The sequence below is a fragment of the Notolepis coatsorum genome (assembly GCF_963971535.1).
Source record: "Notolepis coatsorum genome assembly, chromosome: 17".
NCBI classification, from domain to species: Eukaryota; Metazoa; Chordata; class Actinopteri; order Aulopiformes; family Paralepididae; genus Notolepis; species Notolepis coatsorum.
In genome coordinates, this window is record NC_140181.1 from 28,775,044 (window position 1) to 28,796,545 (window position 21,502).

Consider the following 21,502-nt stretch of genomic DNA (forward strand, 5'->3'; position numbering starts at 1 on the left):
TATAATCCTGTCTTCAACAACAAAGCCCTTCACCAACTTTCCCCCCCAATGTCTCACTGACTTCGTCACCCCTTACCAACCGTCTCGGTCCCTCAGATCCCCAAGTCCAACCTGTACAGCTTTGGGGACAAATATCTTCTCCAGGGCAGCTTCCAGGCTCTGGAACTCTCTCCCCCAAGACATCCGAGACTCAAAATCTCTCTCAATGTTCCACTGCCGCTTCTTCGTACTGTTTTGTCCCCACAGGGACATGTGACCCATCCTAAGCACCAAGGAGCAGTGGGCTGCCACAAGCACCCAGGGAGCTGTTAGGGGTTCAGTGTCTTGGTGGGAGGAGCCGGGTTCAAACCAGGAACCTTCAGATTACCAGATGACAACTCTACCACCTGAGACACTTCGCCCCATTGCAGTAGCAGTCCCTCCCTCTTAGGTCTATCTTACCTAAATCTAGTCCCACAGTGCTGTTTAGCCTGGTAGGAGTGTAGGTTCTGTCTTACCTAGATCTAGACCTGTAGTGCTGTTTAGCCTGGTAGGCGTGTAGGTTCTGTTTTACCTAGATCTAGTCCCGCAGTGCTGTTTAGCCTGGTAGGAGTGTAGGTTCTGTCTTACCTAGATCTAGTCCCACAGTGCTGTTTAGCCTGGTAGGAGTGTAGGTTCTGTTTTACCTAGATCTAGTCCCGCAGTGCTGTTTAGCCTGGTAGGAGTGTAGGTTCTGTCTTACCTAGATCTAGTCCCGCAGTGCTGTTTAGCCTGGTAGGAGTATAGGTTCTGTCTTACCTAGATCTAGTCCCACAGTGCTGTTTAGCCTGGTAGGCGTGTGGGTCCTAGTGGGGGCAGGCATGCTGTGAGTGCTCCTGGAAACGGGGATCTGCAGAGTCAGGTCTCCTGCTGAGGAAGGCTTCTGTCTCACCAGGGCGTTGGTAGGGTACAGGAACTGGGCGTATGACACAGTCTGAGCGAGAGCGAGAGAGAAAGTTGGTAGGTTTAATTACACTAATATTTTATTCACTAGCAGTTATCCCAATGAGGTAATGTATAAGAATGACTATTCTGATAATAGGTTTCACTCTCTCCCTCACCAGGCAGGCTATGGGTCTCTAGACTGAATCACATTTAAGAACAGATATTATGGTCTCAGTTGGGGGTCCATGGCCCATTATGTTATCAGTATGGGGGTCCCTGACCCACTGGTCTACTAGTAGAAGATACATCCATGCTCCAGCAACAACAGTGAAGCGTTAGTCCACCAGGGAGCGGGGAGGAGCCACACAGTCATAGATGCCAGGGGCAGTGCGACTAGCCACGAGTGAGTGAGTTCATGAATGTTCCGTTAGTGACATCATAGATATGCTGCTTCACATCTAGAAGTAAACAATTTATTATAGTGTGTGTGTTATTACTCACCCTCCCATAGGCCTCCATCTGAAAGCCCTCCAGACCAGGCAGCATCTCCAGAGTGGTAGAGATGTTACCAGAGGAATGTCTTCTCCTGTTTAATGCTGGATCACTGAGAGAGAGAGGGAGAGAGAGAAGAGAGAGAGAGAGAGAGAGAGAGAGAGAGAGAGAGAGAGAGAGAGAGAGAGAGAGCGAGAGAGAGAGAGAGAGCGAGAGCGAGACAGAGAGAGAGACAGACAAAAAAAGGGAGAGGGAGATGGAGGGAAAGAGAGAGAGAGATGGAGTACATCATTATAAAAGGAAGTCATCTTAAGGCATTTTGATGATTTCTAACCTGAGTCCTATTGTCCTGCTGAGAGGAGGACATGTGATAATGAGAGATGAAATGTACCAACATGTTCCGTGTCCCCAGAGCTCAGCCACATGGCCCCCCCCTGAGAAACTCCACCAGATGACGACACCAGACCTCCAGCACCAGACCTAGGCTCAACTTACTAGAAATAGCATCTGCAGATGACTAGAGGTCTGCTCTCCTCCAGGTGTGGGGGGGGGGGGGGGGGGGGGGGGGGGGGGGTACGTTTTACGTCTGAGCATCACATGTCCTCCTCACAACAGAACGATAGGATTAAGGTCAAAATCGGCCATGTGGCCCTTTAATTTATACATCACCTTCCAACCAATACAGTTGAGTAACAAAGTGCTTCACACACACTGACATGAAAATAAAATCTTTCTAAAATACATACTTTCTAAAATAAACATGCCTAACACTAACACTTGTGGATGAAAAGTGTCAATGGTTTTTTGTGCCCAGATTGTGACGGATCTCATACTGTAAGGCCCGTCCAGTCCTACCAGGAAGGCTCCTCTAAGACTAACACTCCATTTATTTTTTAATGGAGCTATATGAAGTCCTATAGTACATTATAAAAGACCCCTACGAGCCCAACCACGGACCGTTTCAGCCCATGCAGTCTGCTAAACGGTACCGGAGTCTCCAGGCCCGGACAGTGTTTTCCCCCCAGGCAGTGAGGCTCATGAACAATAACCTAACGTCCCACTACTCACACACACACAAACAGAACTATGTACACACTTATCACACGCAAACATGGAAACTATCAAACATAAGCACATCTACTCCACACACACTGCACTGTACACACACTAGGTTATATCCACAATGTCGTCACTGTAATATACGTTTTTGAATATTTTATACAGTATTATATACTGCATTACATTTCAGTGGCTGCTCGAACGTTATTTTTGTGCTGCCATTTTATTCTACCTCTATTGCCTTACGTTATGATGTGTAGGCCTATGTAATGTTAATGGCTATGTTTTTAAAGTTGTAATGAAGATTGATTTATAATATATTGCACTTGCCATTTCCACAAACTGACTAGCACCTGCTGCCAGCTAAGCAGCCAGCGCTCCACCTCTCCCGGCTCCCTGCCAAATGAAGATTGTTTTTGCTCATCCCGTGAACCGTACAATACACACACGCCCCGAACCGGGGAGGTCGTGCCGAACGGTGTACGGTTCGAATGCATACCGTTCCACCCCTAATAATGAGACATTCATTGAAAGCTATAATGTGTGCCCCTTCACCTGTTGGCAATGGGTGGCACGTCGAGGATGGGGAGTTAACAGTGACCTGGATGACTACAAATCCGGCCCCTGATAGTGTGTTGCAGGTAGTCCACTGCGGTTGCAAACAAGGACAATTTGAGACAGGAAGATGTTCATGTGTGTCTGCAAAACTGCCATGTACAGATCTTTGTCAATGCCAAAATTGTGCAAATGTTTTTAAAGAAACCGAAGATAGGGCTACATGGGATGATGACTCAGATGATGGTGGTGAGGATGATTAACATCAGTGTTGCCTGGGAAGTGTGGTGGTGGGTGAGGGTGTGGACTGGGGTGGGGATGTATATGGCGAGGGGATTAGGATTATACAGTAGTAGTGTGATTTGTTTGTATTTGTTGAGATCAGTTTGACACTGATCTTTCCACACACCTCACTAACTAATTTTACTCTGTATTGTATATATATGTATATTGAATATTCCTCTGATGGCGCAGAATGAGTTAATGTTTCTGTATAGGATTTTATGTTTCTCTTTTATTACTTGTGATTTTATTACTGCACCTTAGGTTCGAGTCCCAAATCTCGTTGTATGCAAATATAATGACAATAAAGTACAATCTAATCCAGTGGTTCTCAAACTGTGGTACGCGTACCACTAGTGGTACTTGGTGGTACTGCTGGTAATACATTAAAAAAATAAAAATAAAAAATTGCAGCCAGGCCACTGAACTTAGAAGCAGGCCAGGCCAGTGTTTCTAGTTGCGGCGGCGTGATAGTTAGATAACCTAAGTGGGGAACAACCAGGAGATCACTGTGACAGAGAGTAATGCAGTCTAAACAGTCATACATCTTTTATTCAACTTCAGCCCTGATCATAACCATTTTTATTTTTAGATTTTTTGTAATGTCAGATAAAAAATGAAATACTCCCACTTTTCTGAAAAGAGTTGTTGTTAAATCTGACATTACACAAAAATCCATCAAAATCTGTGTTGTTGCTAATCATTGACACATGCCTAGCCTGTAATAATCCCCCCCAGAAAAATGTACTTTGCATTTGATATATTGAAAATATTTTACTTTTTGTGTGTTTTTTTAACAATAATTTGTGATGCCATCACACAAACTGGCATTTAAAGGGTTACAATTCGAAAATGTATTGAATATGTGTTTTTATTTATTTATTTATTTATTTTATAATTTGTGATGCCCATCACAAACACTGGAATTTAAAGGGTACACTTTCTAAAATTCCTGCACCAGAATGCAGGAAATTAAGTCTTTGTAACAAAATAATTCCTGGTGGGGGACCCCCACTTAGAAAGTGGCCTGACTGGGGCTATATTTCACACTATATTTCCCAGCCTGAATTATTTCCCCAGTCCGGCCCTGCTTATGCGAGTTGTCAATGGACAACATCAAAAACAGAGAGAGAGAGAGAGAGAGAGAGAGAGAGAGAGAGAGAGAGAGAGAGAGAGATAGAGAGAATGAAGGACAATTGCTTGCTGTGTAAGAGAGAGAGAGAATTAAGTACATTTGCTGAAATACAGTTGTTCTTAATTTTCTCACTTGCTATGTGAGAATGTTAGTTATTATGTTCTCAATGCCCCTTGCATTGTATGAGTTGTGTGGAAGAGTTTGCTACTGTAGTTCTAGTGCTACCCCTTTGTACATTGTGGCTGTGTCTGACAAAAGTTAACAATAAATAATGGTATTAGGAATACATTTGCCTCCTGCGTGAACTGTGCATAGCAGAATAGACTGTATTTTAACGTCGGTCATATGGTGGTACTTGGAGAGCCAGCTACGTTCTCAGGTGGTACTTGGTGTAAAAAGGTTGAGAACCACTGATCTAATCTAATCAGGGTCGCCCATTTTCAATTCATCATGGCATTTATGACATACACAACATACAGATATACAGATATATCATGACATGTATTACACAAATCGATCTCTAAACAACGTTTGTATGTCTCCACAATGGTATGATTCTGGCCTGGTAAGTTAAGCCACCGTTCAACCCAGTTTCTATATCTATCCCACCGTGTCCGTGTAAAATCTTGTACACGTTCTTTCTGAACGGACGTGAGATGCATATAACATTGTTTAGAAACCTTTTTGCGAACTTTAGAAGGTGTTTTTGTCCATTTTCGTCCTGTTCTGATGTAACGTTAATCTGTGGATGTCATTTGTTGTCACCCGACGGCCGTATCCTCGCAACAAAGAGAGCTGCTATTGGTCGAGCGCAATATACGCAACCAAACTCGCACCAATTACGTCAAATAAAACTCCATGGTGACCAAGTATCCGTTTGCGAGGAAAGATCTAGTCCCGACTTGAAAATTCTGATTGCAAAAAAAGTTTTGCGCAATCAGAATTTTAAAGTCAGGACTAGATCTTTTCTCACGAACGGAAAAGTTCGTGAAAAAGTCGCTTTGCGGCAAAACGGGCAGGATTGTAAATGGGGAACTTTTTATTCCTAAATCTACACCAATATATCTTTCACCCAGAGTGAAAAGTGAGTAGTCCACCGAGGTCGGAACGGGATGAAACGATACAGCCTTCACCTTACGGCCTATAACATCCATTTATTGGCTTGCATTGCAGACAAGAATCAGTGATGAGTTTTCAGTTCACTTCATAGCAATAGTTTTTATTAACATCAAATAATAATTTCCATTCGACTGGCAGTTTGGCAGTCAAATTCATACAGTATATATTTTTTCAAATTGAAATGAAATCTATCAGCACTAGTTATAACCAGGAACACCATATTGACGAGAATATAATATGACAACCCTGATTATAAGACGACCCCACATTTTCAGGTGTAATTACTACATATATATATATATATTTTTTTTAAACACTTATCCCAAATCTTATATTTGGGACAATAATGGTAAAATAACAGAATAATCCTACAAAGATACAGCCCCATACTTCAGCAAAAAGACATCAATGATTCATGGAGCTGTTTGTATCTGAGGCCTATAGTACATTAGTACTGTGTGTAGACAAACATCTGGCTATGGATGGAAACATGAAATACAGACAGACAGAAATAGTACAGTACAATGCACACACACACACATAATGAAAATGTACACACAAATGTCACCATGCACATACAAACACGTATCCAAGCAAGCATGTATACACACACACATACAGTATGTGCACGTACATCTCTCTCTTAGTTTTTCCGTTATCTGTGTGTGTGTGTGTGTGTGTGTGTGTGTGTGTGTGTGTGTGTGTGTGTGTGTGTGTGTGTGTGTGTGTGTTGCCAGGCATCAGGAAGGTCTCAGGGTCGAGGTCTCTCCCCACTGCTCCAGGGCTCAGAGGCACGTGGGAAACTTCCAAGTCAACAGACCCACCCCCTCCACTATACCACTTCCTCTCCTCCTCTGAGAAACAGCTCATCCCCCTCTACTCTCCTCACTTCTCTCTTCCTGAGAAACAGCTCATCCCCCTCTACTCTCAGGGCTCGAAATTTACATTTTTACTTGGTAGCACTGGTGTAATGTAATATATATATATTTTTTATTGATAAAAAATACATTATATTGACAATATAACAGTACTGCAGTAAAACAGTGAAAGTAGCCTTTAACTATAGTATAGTGTAGACCTAGTTAGGGGTGGGAATAACCAGTTTCATCACGATACGATACAATATCGATTCTTTGGGCAACGGAAATACCATTACTGACAGAGACACAGAGACAGAGACAGAGACAGAGACAGAGACAGAGACACACACACACACACACACACACACACACACACACACACACACACACACACACACACACACACACACACACACACACACACACACACACACACACACACACACTATGGCTCTGATCAGAGTTAGCTTGTTGTTAGCTTACGCTAACGTAACGTTAATTTCGGTCTTTAACGCGACGTGGGCATAAAGGAATGGCGAGGATTGCAAAGCATGTTAGATGCATTTGACCCGTTGTGGAATAAAACAGCAGGGACTTGTTTTGGGTAGCAAAATAGGCACACTAGCCTTGCTCTGTTGCAATGTCCGCGTTCCAGACGCTACTGCTGTGCTGTGAGCCGAGCAGATACGACTCTCCAAGGGATTTTCTAAATAAGAGTATCGCAATATGGTTGCACCAGAACAATTATTTGCACTCGCACGAATGCTCCCAATTATATTTTGAGGTCGCACAGATAGAATTTCGGTCGCATATGCTCGTGAGAAAACAGCTCATCTCTTCATATAGTGTATTAACCTCTTAACAGGCACCCCCAAAAGTAGCAATTTTTTTTACTTGAACTTGAGGACTGCATATTTTTTTTGCAAACCAAAATACTATACATATAGCACATGCATGGGCCTGGTCTCTTTTTAAAGATGACATTCTGAAGTTTCTGATACAATAAAGATAATTCCCTTTTAGTAATAATGAAATAGAGTAACATAGGTCTGAATGTTTTTCTGTAGTAGTTAGTAGTCCAGAAGTAGTATTTCCAAAAAATATTGTATGGCTGAAGAAACACACTGGGTCCATAGCCAGAAGTCTTGTGTAGGACATGTCCAAATTTCATAGAAATCTGTTCAGAAATTAGTGATTAGGAGCAATTTTGGTAAAAAGTGAGGGGGGGAAAAGGCTGCAGAAAACCATTTCCTCTAATGCATTCTGCGGAAATGTCTCTTCCTGTTTGCGCTGTGGACTTTTCATCTAGATCCCTGATTCGCTCATTCCCACGTGGGGTATCATTGGAAAGCCAGACTTATTGGTTACAACCCTGTCCAATAATTTCCAAGATCACCAAATGATTGACGGAGGTAGAGGCTCGGGAGTTGGGAGTGGTATTTGAAAAAATAAAAGGTCTGCCGTGTACTTCGGCGCATGCCTCACATATCGGCATGTAACTCGAGAACCGCTGAATGGATTTTGTCGCCTGAAACGGAAATCGACAGGCAACAGATATGGCTTTAATGAGATATATATATTGTCTATCGCTCTTTCTGTATGTGTGCCTCCCCTCTCTATTTCTCTGTGTGTGTGCCTCCCCTCTCTATTTCTCTGTGTGTGCTCTCTCTCTCTATTTCTGTGTGTGTGTGTGTGTGTGTGCTCTCTCTCTCTCTCTTTCTCTGTGTGTGCTCTCTCTCTCTCTTTCTCTGTGTGTGTTCTCTCTCTCTATTTCTCTGTGTGTGTGTGTGTGTGCTCTCTCTCTCTCTTTCTCTGTGCGTGCTCTCTCTCTCTTTCTCTGTGTGTGTGTGTGCTCTCTCTCTATTTCTCTGTGTGTTCTCTCTCTCTCTCTCTCTGTGTGTGTGTACCTCCCATCTCTCTGTCTTTCCTCCTCATATACTTCTATTTATTTGCCGTGAACCAGTTGTTTACACAGATAAGCTCATTTACATTGTCAAGCGACAGGGCAGCTTGCTTATTCTGAACAATATGCCCAGACAATGAAAATAACCTCTCACATGGTAAAGTGACAATATCTGCCATTTTGGTTATTTATTTAATTTAATAAACTACATTTACATAAAGCAAGCATATCTGTCCACTCCCATGTTGATAAGAGTATTTACCTAAATATCCCTTTAACTCTTTCATTCTGACCATGCATTTTGAAAATTGCCCTAACTCTTGAACCAAATGTGCGATATCTTGCAAAGATTCCAACCAAGTGTTCCTGAAAGCAGAGAAGCTGTGCTTTCTTTTTAGTCATTACGGTAGAGTTCTCAAACGTACGTATCATGACGTAGTGACGTTGGTAGCTCTGGAATATTCTGAGGAAGTTGTTTTTTGGTGAGTGGATGTAAGTTTGTTTGAGAAATGTTTTAGTAGTTTCGTACTGGGTTTTTTCAGCTGATTATTGGTAAGATGTCAAGACGGTCAAGTAGGGAAATAGTATGAAAATACCCAAAAGGTTTTCATGACGACGACCATGACGGCGCAATAACTAGAGACAACATAGCCAGAGACAACAGCGACGGATGGACCAGGGTATGTAACGTTAATAAAATTGCAGTTTGTAGTAGTACAGCTACTGTATGTATGTGTGTGGCCCTCGGTTGCTAAATTACAACATCACTTTTAACCTATATTGTGAAATATGTATACCTACCATACCTACCATAGCCTACCTGTGAAGAAGAAAGCACATACCTATATACTCACCTGAATGTGTGTTTTAGTAAATATAGCCTACAACAGATATTAATTAAACTTTCTTAAAGTTTCTTTTTAGGATGTCTAATGTCTACAATGTGGGCTGTGCTTGCAGCTGGAGAGGAACTGTTTTCTGCAGTACCACACAGCCTGAAAAAACATAAAATGCCTGAAAATACATGGTCTAAACAGTCAATAACCTGGATAATAAAAGGCCTAGACTCACTATGATTTTTTGTACATTTGTAAAACATTTTTATTTTCTGATTGTATGTGCCAAATTGTTTATTATGTGCATATCATAGTTCATGTTTCACAAAAAAAAATTGGCTAACTAACGTGGCTATCGTTCTGTGAGCTAGCGTTAGTACCTAGCAGGCGCTGGCTAACTAACGTGGCTATTGTTCTGTGAGCTAGCGTTGGTACCTGGCTGGTGCTGGCTAACTGGCTATCATTCTGTGAGCTAGCGTTAGTAGGCGCTGGCTAACTAACGTGGCTATCGTTCTGTGAGCTAGCGTTAGTACCTGGCTGGCGCTGGCTAACTAACGTGGCTATCGTTCTGTGAGCTAGCGTTGGTACCTGGCTGGTGCTGGCTAACTGGCTATCGTTCTGTGAGCTAACGTTAGTAGCTAGCAGGTGCTGGCTAACTAACGTGGCTATCGTTCTGTGAGCTAGCGTTGGTACCTGGCTGGTGCTGGCTAACTGGCTATCGTTCTGTGAGCTAGCGTTGGTACCTAGCTGGCGCTGGCTAATGTGGCTATCGTTCTGTGAGCTAACGTTAGTCCCTAGCTACCGTTACTGTTTAAACAAAAATGTTAATAAATGGGAGCTTCCTCAAACAGCCATCTCTTTCCCGACAATCCCCTCTGTGCACGAACCCTTACATATGGTAATTAAACATTAAAACACCTGCGGCTTATAGTCTAGTGCGGCTTATATATGTACACATCATTCAATTTAGCTGCTGCGGCTTATATTCAGGTGCGCCTTATAGTCAGAAAATTACGGTAATCGCAATTTCTGAAATAGGTTTTATTGAGTACTGTGCAAAGTTGCTTCCAAGTCTAATATGTCCCCTCTGTCCCCTCTTAGGCGATAAAACAGGAAATTTCTTAGGCCTGTCACCATGATTGTGTAATTTCTTTCGATTAATTTGAAAACCATAACGCAATTAATCACATTACCATTTTTTTACAAAAAATCGCTTTATTATGCTTTTTGACATGGTGAATGAGTTACATCCTGACACATTATGAGCACAACTCGGGTAAGATCTAAATTTGAAAGATGTCTCTCTACCTCTTGCATGCGGGAAACACAATTTTGCCGATTTATTATTAAATCAACTTTTTTATTTCAACAGCTGACCAAGAATTTTACCAAGAATTGCTTTAGTTGAGGTCATCCCTAAATATTGGTTTATAATATATGATATAATGTGTTTAGATATGCAACAGCCAGGTGAAATAGTGTGTGTGTGTGTACCTGATGTGGAAGCTCTCTCCATATGGTAGAACAGAGAAGGCAGCACACAGAGACCTCTTGGCACAGATCAGCACGATCCTGAAACAAAAACACCACCACCATCATCATCATCATCACTGTTAATGCCACCAACAACAGAGACAAACAGATTAATAATAATAATAATAATAATAATACATTTTATTTATATAGCGCTTCTCAAGAACCCAAAGTCGCTGAATGTCTTCAAGGTGTCATATTCTGCCTCGTCTGTGCCTGTGTTCAGTCTGAAGTGTTATCTTATACTGGTTACTAATGCCCACCTCACAATCACAACCCACTATTCACATAAGCCGTTGTGTAAGGTTTTATATTCTTCAATCTTCATATTGCCCATTTCATATTCATAGGATCTCCTGGCATGTTTTGTCGTACAATATGGCGTAACACCACAGCTTATTGGTCACGGTTGTGATTTACTGATCATCACCTGCTGTTAGATTACAATCACCTGTTGTTAGATTACAACGATTTTGTGTTTCTATAATAACAAAATAATCGTTATTTGCAGCCGCAATTTAAATAGTTGTATTTTTATGTATTTTCTACGGGCAGTGCAGGTTTTGGAATGGATTGCTCCCTAGAGATAAAAACAGCCCCTACAGGCTTTTGGAATGGAAAATGTCCCATAGAAGGAAATAGCCCACACAGCAGAGACTGCACTGTATGGAAACACAGCACATCATTAGTCTCAAAACACACGCACATACACACACACAATTTCCCTAACTGATGCAAGTGTTCCAACTATATCTCTTACAATCTTAAGGGGAGACTGGTTTGCTGAGGACCGTGTGAATGTGACTTTGTCGAAGGAAATCTTTGTGTGTGTGTGTGTGTGTGTGTGGTTTTACTAATGGGACATGTTGACTGCAGATCTCAATGATTTTTCCCTAGTGGCCTAGTGTGTTTTCAACTTCAGTTTGTGTCTGTCCAAAGGACAACTACTCCCTAAAGTCTCCCAGTCGGCCTCCAGACTGGTTTTGTCTTCACTTCACTCAAGCGTACAGACAGAATGCATTATTCTTGTTATTGCAATTTGCCACCAGATTAATAATTAATAACTATTATATGTCATTATGTTATTTTCAGAAATGACTGATATTTTTAAACAATTTAAGACCAAAACATGTTAGATACAAAAAGAATTATACAAAAAAAATCTATATATATTATATATAAACATATATATATATATTTTTAGATTAAAATCTGCCCTATTTTGACATCGGAACGATATCGATGTGTAAAAAAATTACCATCGTTACCATTATATCGGCCGATATATCGTGCACCACTAATTACTTTAATAGTTGAAGCTCTGGCATGCAGGCTTCTTTCTTATAGTTGTGGCCCCCGCTAGGTGATCACAAAATTAAAATAAAGAGCCATGTAAACATTCAGAAGTATCGGAGGGGCTTTGTAAGAGCGGTATCATTGAGCAGGAATGTTTATAGTCATTAGCTAAGAGGACTTCACTTGCAGACAGAACAGCACTTTCAATAAGTGTTACAAGTGGACCTGGTTATTTGAGACAGAAGCACCGGTCAGTCAGGCTTAGATAGTCAAGGAGGTATCTTGGAGCCTGAAGACAGACCCTTGAATGTGCTTCCATGAGACAGAAAAATACTGACTAGGTCCAGACCAGTACAGGATTTGTGGATTCTGATATTAGATTAGATCAAATGTATTGTCATGACGAAAATAAGTTGGCATCTAACCAGAGTGCAAATGTAACAATAAAGTGCATACAAAATATACAAGTGATTAAATGTGAGAGATATAACAAGCTATAAATGCTAAATTGATAATGTATGTACAGTGACGTGATTGGATGGATATTTTTTATTTTTATTTTTATATTTTTTTTATTATTGCAAAACAAAAATTATTAAAAGTCAGTACTCAACACACAATGCATAATGAAACTTTCAGTAAAGGTGGTTAAAATACATGCAAGTACAGAAACAAGATAAAACAAAAATAGTCTATAATAACATTTTAACCGTATACAGTGTATATCCAGCGAAATTACAATTATATAAATGTTAGTATAGAATATACCCCTAATACCTATTTTCTAAAACCCTACACCATAGGTGTCAAACTCACGGCCCGCGGGCCAAATCCGGCCCGCCACGTCATTTGATGTGGCCCCCCCAAGAGCTCAGATAAAAAAAAAAAAAAAAAAAACGTTTTTTTTTTTTTTTTTTTTACATTAATATTGGGTTAAAAAATACCAGTGTTAAAATAATTGTGGGTTAATGCGTTAATAAAGCTTTAACTTTGACAGCCTTAGTTATTACACATTCTTACACATACATGTATGTTGAACATCTGAGGTAACAAAGGAAAAAAGCCAAAAGCACTTACTCCTCAGACATTCTTTGACAATTTTACAGCCCAAAATACAAAAACGATCCAGGCGGAATAGGTAACAAAGGGTTGAAGAAATATTGTCTGAACTGTCAGATGCAAACTGGCTGTGTGACATAACCGAGCATCTCGCTCAATTGAATAAGAAGCTGTAGGGACGCAAACAAGTCCCACCCAAAACTTGACCAATATAGTTGTGAACTGAGACAACCCTTATTTTGTTATTTTTGAGTACAGTTACAGTTGTGTGTTCATGCAGACACATAATAGCAATTTCATTACGAATTGAAAATGGGGGACCCTGATGTAAACAAGTCGAAAGTCTTTCTCTGGTCTGCATCCCCTTAACAATTGTGTGTATTGAGCTGTACTGTACTGTACCCATTCTGCAATCTGTTAATTAAAGTTAATTAAACTATCTTCCATTAGTTGGATGTATGGCCTCTGCAAGGTTGTGTGCAGCCATTTGTTTTTGTAACATCTGCTACATCTGTCCCACGTGTTCTTTGCAGCTCACAGTTGTTAGTTCTGCCCCTCTTGACTGTGACAAAAAGGTTTTGAACAAACTTAATGTCATAGCTTGTATTTGATGATATTCTTCTTTGTTATTTACTTGAATGGTTTGATCATTGATTGGTGGAGTAATATGGGGTTCTGATAAACTAAAATTATTTGTTAAAATAACATAAGCTAACATATATTTTTACATTTATGCAAATGAATATGCAATATGTATAACTTGAATAAGTAATAAATACAGAAACACCATGTTTAACAATATGTAAATGTGTAGCTACATTTATTTTACATTACATTAACATTTATACGGTCTTTGGCCCTTTGAGGGCAACCATAATGCTGATGTGGCCCTCTGTGAAAATGAGTTTGACACCCCTGCCCTACACACATATGCTCCAGCTCGAACCCCCCCCCTCCCGGACCCCCTCTTGGATAGTACCTCCATTATCCCTCACTCCTAACCAGACACTACCATTATAAGCTAGCTTTTATTCTCTCCACCACTTCTAACCACATTGACATTTTGGATTCATTGAGACCCAGAATTCTTGCTGTAGATATTTCTTGATATATCACATCGAGATATGTAAGAAACCACACTTTTCGGCAAATTTTTTCCGGTTGAAACCAACGTGATGCGACCAGTTTTTTAGCTACTGTGATACCCGATAAAACCAATCTCTTTAGTTGTGGATTCACTGCAAACTCAAAAACATCATTCAATAGTAATACCGAGGGGTGTACAGGTATATTCCAAGATACGAGTATTGATAATTGTTGGGACACATCTTTCCAGAATGCCTTAACTGGTGGGCAGTCCCAATACATGTGCATAAATGTTAAATTGATAATGTATGTACAGTGACGTGATTGGATGGATATTTTCAGTGTTTCTATGATGAGAATCTCTCTCTCTCTCCCTCTCCCTCTAATAGAATATGATCACACCAACAATAGGTATCTGTATGAGCAGTGGTCCTGTGTCTATTATCACCAGATGATAACACATAGTGCTCTGTGTCACTCACTAGCCTGGTGGGTTGGTAGAACAACTAGAGGGCAAATCAGGACAGGAAGGAGCTGGAAAATCAGCCTGGTCCAGACTATAACCCTACATATAGAACAAGCTTTTCTCTAGGGGTAGGAATCACCAGAGGCCCCACGATACTAGATACTGTAATATCACAATATTGCGATTTATTACCGCTGTTCAACTGCAAATGATGTCCCCAATGGAAAACTGTCAACATCCGCAATAAAAATATATATACATCATCCGTTTTATCCAATACGATAATGTTTTCAGTCTGTTTTTATATACAGTACATCATCCATTTTATACAATAAGATAATGTTTTCAGTCTGTTTTTATATATACATCATCCGTTTTATCCAATAAGATAACGTTTTCAGTCTGTTTTTATATACATACATCATGCATTTTATCCAATAAGATAACGTTTCAGTCTGTTTTACATCATCCGTTTTATCCAATAAGATAACATTTTCATTCTGTTTTTATATATACATCATCCGTTTGATCCAATAAGATAACGTTTTCAGTCTTTATTTTAATTTAAAATGGGATTGCTTTTTGTTATGTCGATACTTGGCGCCACGGTATCAATATAATATCGGCACATAAAATATCATGATATATCGTATGGATTTTTCTCCCACCCCTACTTTTCATATCTTTCCCCCGTTCCTTTCTCATAGATGTGAGGTGTTGGGGAGGGGTGGCACTGTGGTTAGCACTGTTGCCTCACAGCAACAAGAAGGTCCTGTGTCCAAACCCAGGTGAGAGGTCTTGTCTCCAAACCCAGGTGAGAGGTCCTGTGTCCAAACCCAGGTGAGAGATCTTGTGTCCAAACCCAGGTGAGAGGTCTTGTGTCCAAACCCAGGTGAGAGATCTTGTGTCCAAACCCAGGTGAGAGGTCCTGTGTCCAAACCCAGGTGAGAGGCCCTGTGTCCAAACCCAGGTGAGAGATCTTGTGTCCAAACCCAGGTGAGAGGTCTTGTGTCCAAACCCAGGCGATAGGTCTTGTGTCCAAACCCAGGTGAGAGGTCCTGTGTCCAAACCCATTTTCTTCCACAGCAAAAAATACATGCATGTTTTTTTTAATCCACTTTTTCTCCCCATTTTCTATTTTTTCTCCCATCCCAATTTCGTATTTTCAATTCTTCCCTCCCCCGTCTTGAACGTTGCTAGACTATGCCTCCCACTGGTCGGCTGTAGTGAGGATAGAAGCCTTGCATCACGTGTCCCCTCCGGTACACGAGGAGGCAGCCTGTCGCATCTTTTCACCGCAGCAGCTCGAACTCTCAGTGGCGAGGAGTAACGCGCGGGAGGCTCACGCTGCCCCCGATACTTCCTGTTTCCGCCGCACCGGCGTCACCCAACCGACCTGTAGGAGTCGCTGTCCACAACGTCCAATCCCCACCCACCGGCTTTCCCACCCTCTAACACTGCCAATTGTGTTAGTATGACGGCCGGCCAAGCCGGTAGCAACGCCGAGAGCTGGGCTCGATACCAGCATCTCCTGCGTTAGTGGCGAGCGCCTTGCCCACTGCGCCACTCAGCCGCCACAAAGACATGCATGTTATAGGTATATACTCCTGTCAAGGTACTGGCATTACAATTGGAGTTGGACCCCAGGCACCAGACTGTGGCTGCCCACTGCTCCCAAGTAGTTTGGATATGTTAAATGGTAAATGGCTGCTTTTTTATATAGCGCTTTTATCCAAAGCGCTTGTTACTCACATTTTACCCATTCACTCACACATTCACACACCGACGGCGGAGGCAACCATGCAAGGTGCCAACCTGCTCATCGGGAGCAATTAGGGGTTAAGTGTCTTGCTCAAGGACACATCGACACACTGCCCGGGAATCGAACCGGGAACCTCCGGATTGCCAGACGACTGCTCTACCTCCTGAGCCACTGTCGCCCCCTAAATGCAGAGGACAAATTCCTGGTATATGTAAAAATTTACATGACAAATTAATTGATTCTCACCTGCTGCCCTGTGTGTCATACGGTTTCATGTTCTTTATGAAGTGAACCTTCTTTGCCATTCTTGGTTTGGGAGAGCCACCCGAGAGGTTCCTGGTCCTAGAGAGGGGAGGGAGGGAGGGGGAGAGAGGAAGAGATTATTACGTTTTTCAGTGTAATTAGCAAAATTCCATATATTTCTTCAACTTTAAAAAGGGAAACACCACCCAAATAAAGAATGTACGTAATTCATGAGACACCACTATTTCCCTGTTTGAAATCATTAACATGGTTTATAGCAACAGGGCGGCATAGGCATCACAGAACAGAACAGAGTAGAATAGAATATAACTGAACTGAAATTAACACTGAACTGAACACAATTCAAGAGACACTAAACAAACTGAATAAGGCTAGCTCTGTAGTGGGAGTCAAACTGGACAATCTAGAAGTGGTTGCCGAGAGGAGAATGAGAAAGAAGCTGGACGTGGACGCTATCCTGCCACATTCAGCCATAGACTCATCCTCCTCTATGAGGAGCTAGTTAAGACGAGGAGCACATTCAGCCATAGACTCATCCTCCTCTATGAATAGCTAGCCAATATAAGGAGCATATTCAGCCATAGACTCATCCCCCTCTATGAGGAGCTAGCTAAGATGAGGAGCCTGTTCAGCCATAAACTCACACCCACAACACATACACAAAATGCCTCTGAACTCGCACACACACAAAATAATACATACTGTAGCACAATGCAGGCATGAATGAACAAATAGACATTTACACACACAAACAAATATCACATACGCAAGAAGGCATGGCATGTAGGGTAAACGTCCCAATTAAGCAGAGTCAAATTGAAAAGAACGGCATCATAATTTTGCGCTGTGTAATATTCCTTCCTATGAAGCAATGGGTTAATGAAGCACACATGTGACATGTGCCAGCTGAGCTGTGAAGAACTTGCATAAAAACTTGGGTCCTGGGGGGATCCTCAAGAGAACACTTTTACAGATTTCGACTCGTTCAAGTACTCATTTGTAAAAAGAGATTGATGTTTTGAATAAGACATGTGAAAATATTACTTTAAGTATTCATATTGTTTCTTTTGAAATCAAAATATGAGTTTTAGCATGCTAGCTAACTGACCACATGGTGCTAGCATACATTAGCTGCATACATTAGCTGCATAGTATGGTTCATTGCAATGGCATAAAGCATGATAAGCATGGATAGTTTAACTTGTTGTAGGTCGTTTATATTATTATACACTACAGTTAAATGGTCAATAAATGTGCATATTTATCTTAATTATTTTGTATATTAACATTTTGATCAGGTGGGCTTAAATGGGACACTAGCAAAACATCTGAACTGTTTTGGGTGGATGGGCATAGTTAATTACTTCTCTGCATGGTACATATTTACCTTTCATGTTATGTTAGTGCACCATATAGATTTCTACGTCTACTGTCTGAGGCCTTGCCTTCATCTAGGAAGTGTATGGCTGTGTGTTTGTGATCAATGCAATATCTCTGGGGCCTGTCACTGTGCATCACCATCATAGATCATCACCATCATAAATCACAGGCGGCAATCTTTCCCGACATTCCATTTCCATGGGAACGAGTCTTGTGCAGAATTCTAGAATGCTGTGGAATGTTTCTGCTGCTGTGGGAACAGAACAATTCTGTCTGCTCTCTCCCTGGCTGCTGCCTGCTGCTGATGGTGATGATAGGTGGGGCTAGACAGGGATAAACATGGCTGTTTGTTTGTTTACCATGATTATAACTACGGGGCAAAGCTGTCCCGGAGAGCTGGCTGGGAGACATGGCATGCTATTACAACAAGCCTGATATGTATCATTCCGCTTCCCTCGTTAAACTCATCAGCTCCACAAATACTGAATTGGTTACAGTATGGCCCTACTAAAATATGTTACAGTAAACCCTACTAGAATCATAATTAATTCAATAATTGTATAAAGAATTTTCCATGTTCTGTCATCTAATAATAATATTTTCCTGATATTTTAGGTTTTTGCCCTGGTATAGTTTTAGAATCAGTATCGTGATACTTTGGCTGGTATCGATATCGAAGTAAAAATGTTGGTATCGTGACAACAGTACAATATATAAAAGCAGCTGGACAACAGAGTCTAGTAGACATGGGCCAATGTGTGATTTTGGTGGTATGTGCTATTGCACAGATGTGTGCCCTTAGTATGCACATGCACGCACAGTATAAATATGCATATAATAAATAGTTTGTTAATAAACTCTGTTACTTGAAAATGTTTCACTGTGCTCCTAAACTTCTTTGTGTGCACATGTGCTCCTTGGGGAAAAGGTTAGTGTAGAGCCCTGACTTCAATAAGGGCCTTATAGATAAACAAATACATGTATATCATGTATGGTATACATGTATTACCTGTGGTTACCTGTGTTGAACTGGTTTATTTTTTAGAAAATAAAAATATATAGTGGATTACTATTACGACTACTACCACTGCCAATACTACTGATACATCCCTATTGGCAAACTTTATATTTAAAAAAAAGTGTAAATTTTTTTTTGGTTCATTATGTGGTTCCCAAAGTCGGGGTCGCGACCCAAAGGTGGGCCGCGAGCAGCCACGGATGGGCCACGAGATGATTTAAAAAAATAAAAATAAAAAAAAATAAAAAATAAATTTTTTTTTTATTTTTTATTTTTTATTTTTTTATTTAATTTTTTTTTGTCAGGCCACTGAACTTAGAAGCAGGCCAGGACAGTGTTTCTAGTTGTATTCTAAAATTCTATTCTATTGTATTCTAAAATGTGACTATATGGTTTTATATTAACTTAATAAATAAACAAAAACGAAAAATCTACTTATTTCAACGAACATTTCAAACTAAATAACAGATTATGCACATAAAACGCTGAAAACAACCGAAGCAACAATAGTATTTTAATGAGGCTATTATTATTATCATTATTATTTTGCAACAAGTTAGCCCTCTCATAAATAGCACATATAAATGAATAACTAACTTGAACTAACTTAATAGGATTGAAGTGATATTTGGCTTAAAAAATCGGTCGCCTGGCAAAAAAAAAAAAAAAAAAAGCCAGACGATGTGCATTGGGCGGCGGCTCTCTGACGCCTTATTTTCTGGGCCCTGGCCTGAAAAGTTTGGGAACCCCTGCATTATACAACTGTGGCGGGCCGCCACAGTCTAGGTAATTAATGGGAAACCCTGGGTAGTAGTATTAAAAATGCCACGCCTAAATACTACTCACTAAATATCCTGATGTCAGAGAGCTGTGCAAATATTGTGAAATACTTGCTTTTTATATATTCTCATTATTGACATGGACTGCACTTTTTGACTAAGATTTTAAAACGAAACTTTATTGTAAACATTTTTAAAATAAAATAAATTTGGGTCGGCACCTAAATCGGCAGGGTCGGTCGGCAACCAGGACCAAAGCATTTATTTTGTATGGCCTTATGATCAGGGCTGAAGTTGAATAAAAGATTTATGAAAGAAAAAGTGGTAAATTATTTCAACATATAATATTTTTATGTCCCTTATTACTTAATACTTAGAGTGTGAGTATTTTTTTTAATCTGACATTACAAAAAAACACAAAACAAAAATTGCTAATCATTGACATAAGCTAGCCTGTTTTTTACCAATAATTTGGGATGCCATCACAAACACTGGCATTTAAAGGGTACTACAAATACAAAAATTCCTGCACCAGAATGCAGGAAATTAAGTCTTTGTAACAAAGAATTTCCTGGTGGGGGACCCCCAGACCGCCTGCTTAAAAAGTGGCCTGACTGGGGCTATATTTCCTGGCCTGAATTTTTTTCCCCAGTCCGGCCCTGGTTAAAAGCCTCCAATGCTTATTAGTGCGTGTGCGTTTGAACATTTCCATGTTTCAACCATACATCATTTATTTTTTAAATATATATAGATATATATATTTTTTTTTTACTTAAAAAAATCAAAATGTATACCACCCCTATAATAGTGGGGGTCGCGGCCCTCTGACACCGTTATTTTGGGGGTCGCGGCCTGAAAACGTTGGGAACCCCTGGCCTAGATCACTGCTTTCTACCTTATATTCATGACTGACACATCGTATCATTACTATTTATTACTGACTCGACAGTTCGCGCTTCACTCACTTTAGACTTAAGTTGAGTTTTTGACATCCACTCCAGCTGCAACAGTGAGGAATTGGGAGGGGCTGAGCCTGATAGCTCTCTCTCTCTTTCTCCCTCTCTCTCTCTGTACATTCAATGACTTGAAGTAGCCAATCATTACACTATAAAAACAAACAGGATATTTGATGATAATAAATACTTCACTTCATTAGCAGACATATTCTAAACTCATTAAGTCTGCTATAAGCTATTCTCCCTCTCTCTCATGCGTGTGTGTGTGTGACGTGTATGTGTGTGTGTGTGTGTGTGTGTGTGTGTGTGTGTGTGTGTGTGTGTGTGTGTGTGTGTGTGTGTGTGTGTGTGTGTGTGTGTAAATGTACTATAGGCTACTCTTTAGGTAATTAGCTATCCTGATTCCTGAGCCTATTTTATTCAAAAGGAAGCTATTGATTTGCATATGTACAGTATATATAGGCCTCCTATATCTTATATCTATATTTATTAATTATTTTTGTCTGGAAAAATGTTTTTAAATTAATCGTTTAGATTAATCAACTAATCAATCAAATAATCTACAGATTAATCAATAACAAAATAAACGTTAGTTGCAGCCCTACTAATTTATTTTTCAGCCAAAATGTTCATATCGGTGAATCCCTAGTTAAATCCATCCATCCTTGTCAAGAAAGGTGGTCCACAACATGCAAAAAAAGGTGACCTATTTCTAACACTAAATCACTACGCACTGGAGCTGTTTCACACACTATCATG

General features: G+C 40.4%; 1 protein-coding gene across 1 annotated transcript in view; it reads right to left on the reverse strand.

Moving 5' to 3' along the window:
- The window catches only part of LOC311243717 (CDK5 and ABL1 enzyme substrate 2-like), an 86,294-nt gene that overhangs the window by 16,050 nt on the left and 48,742 nt on the right, over positions 1-21,502 (reverse strand). Inside the window, exons 2-5 of the mRNA XM_084333048.1 lie at positions 16,593-16,688; positions 10,639-10,716; positions 1,405-1,507; positions 778-952 (exon numbers count right to left, since the gene is read on the reverse strand). Of these exons, the coding sequence (XP_084189174.1) occupies positions 778-952; positions 1,405-1,507; positions 10,639-10,716; positions 16,593-16,688 (452 nt within the window). The remainder of the gene's footprint in view (positions 1-777; positions 953-1,404; positions 1,508-10,638; positions 10,717-16,592; positions 16,689-21,502) is intronic.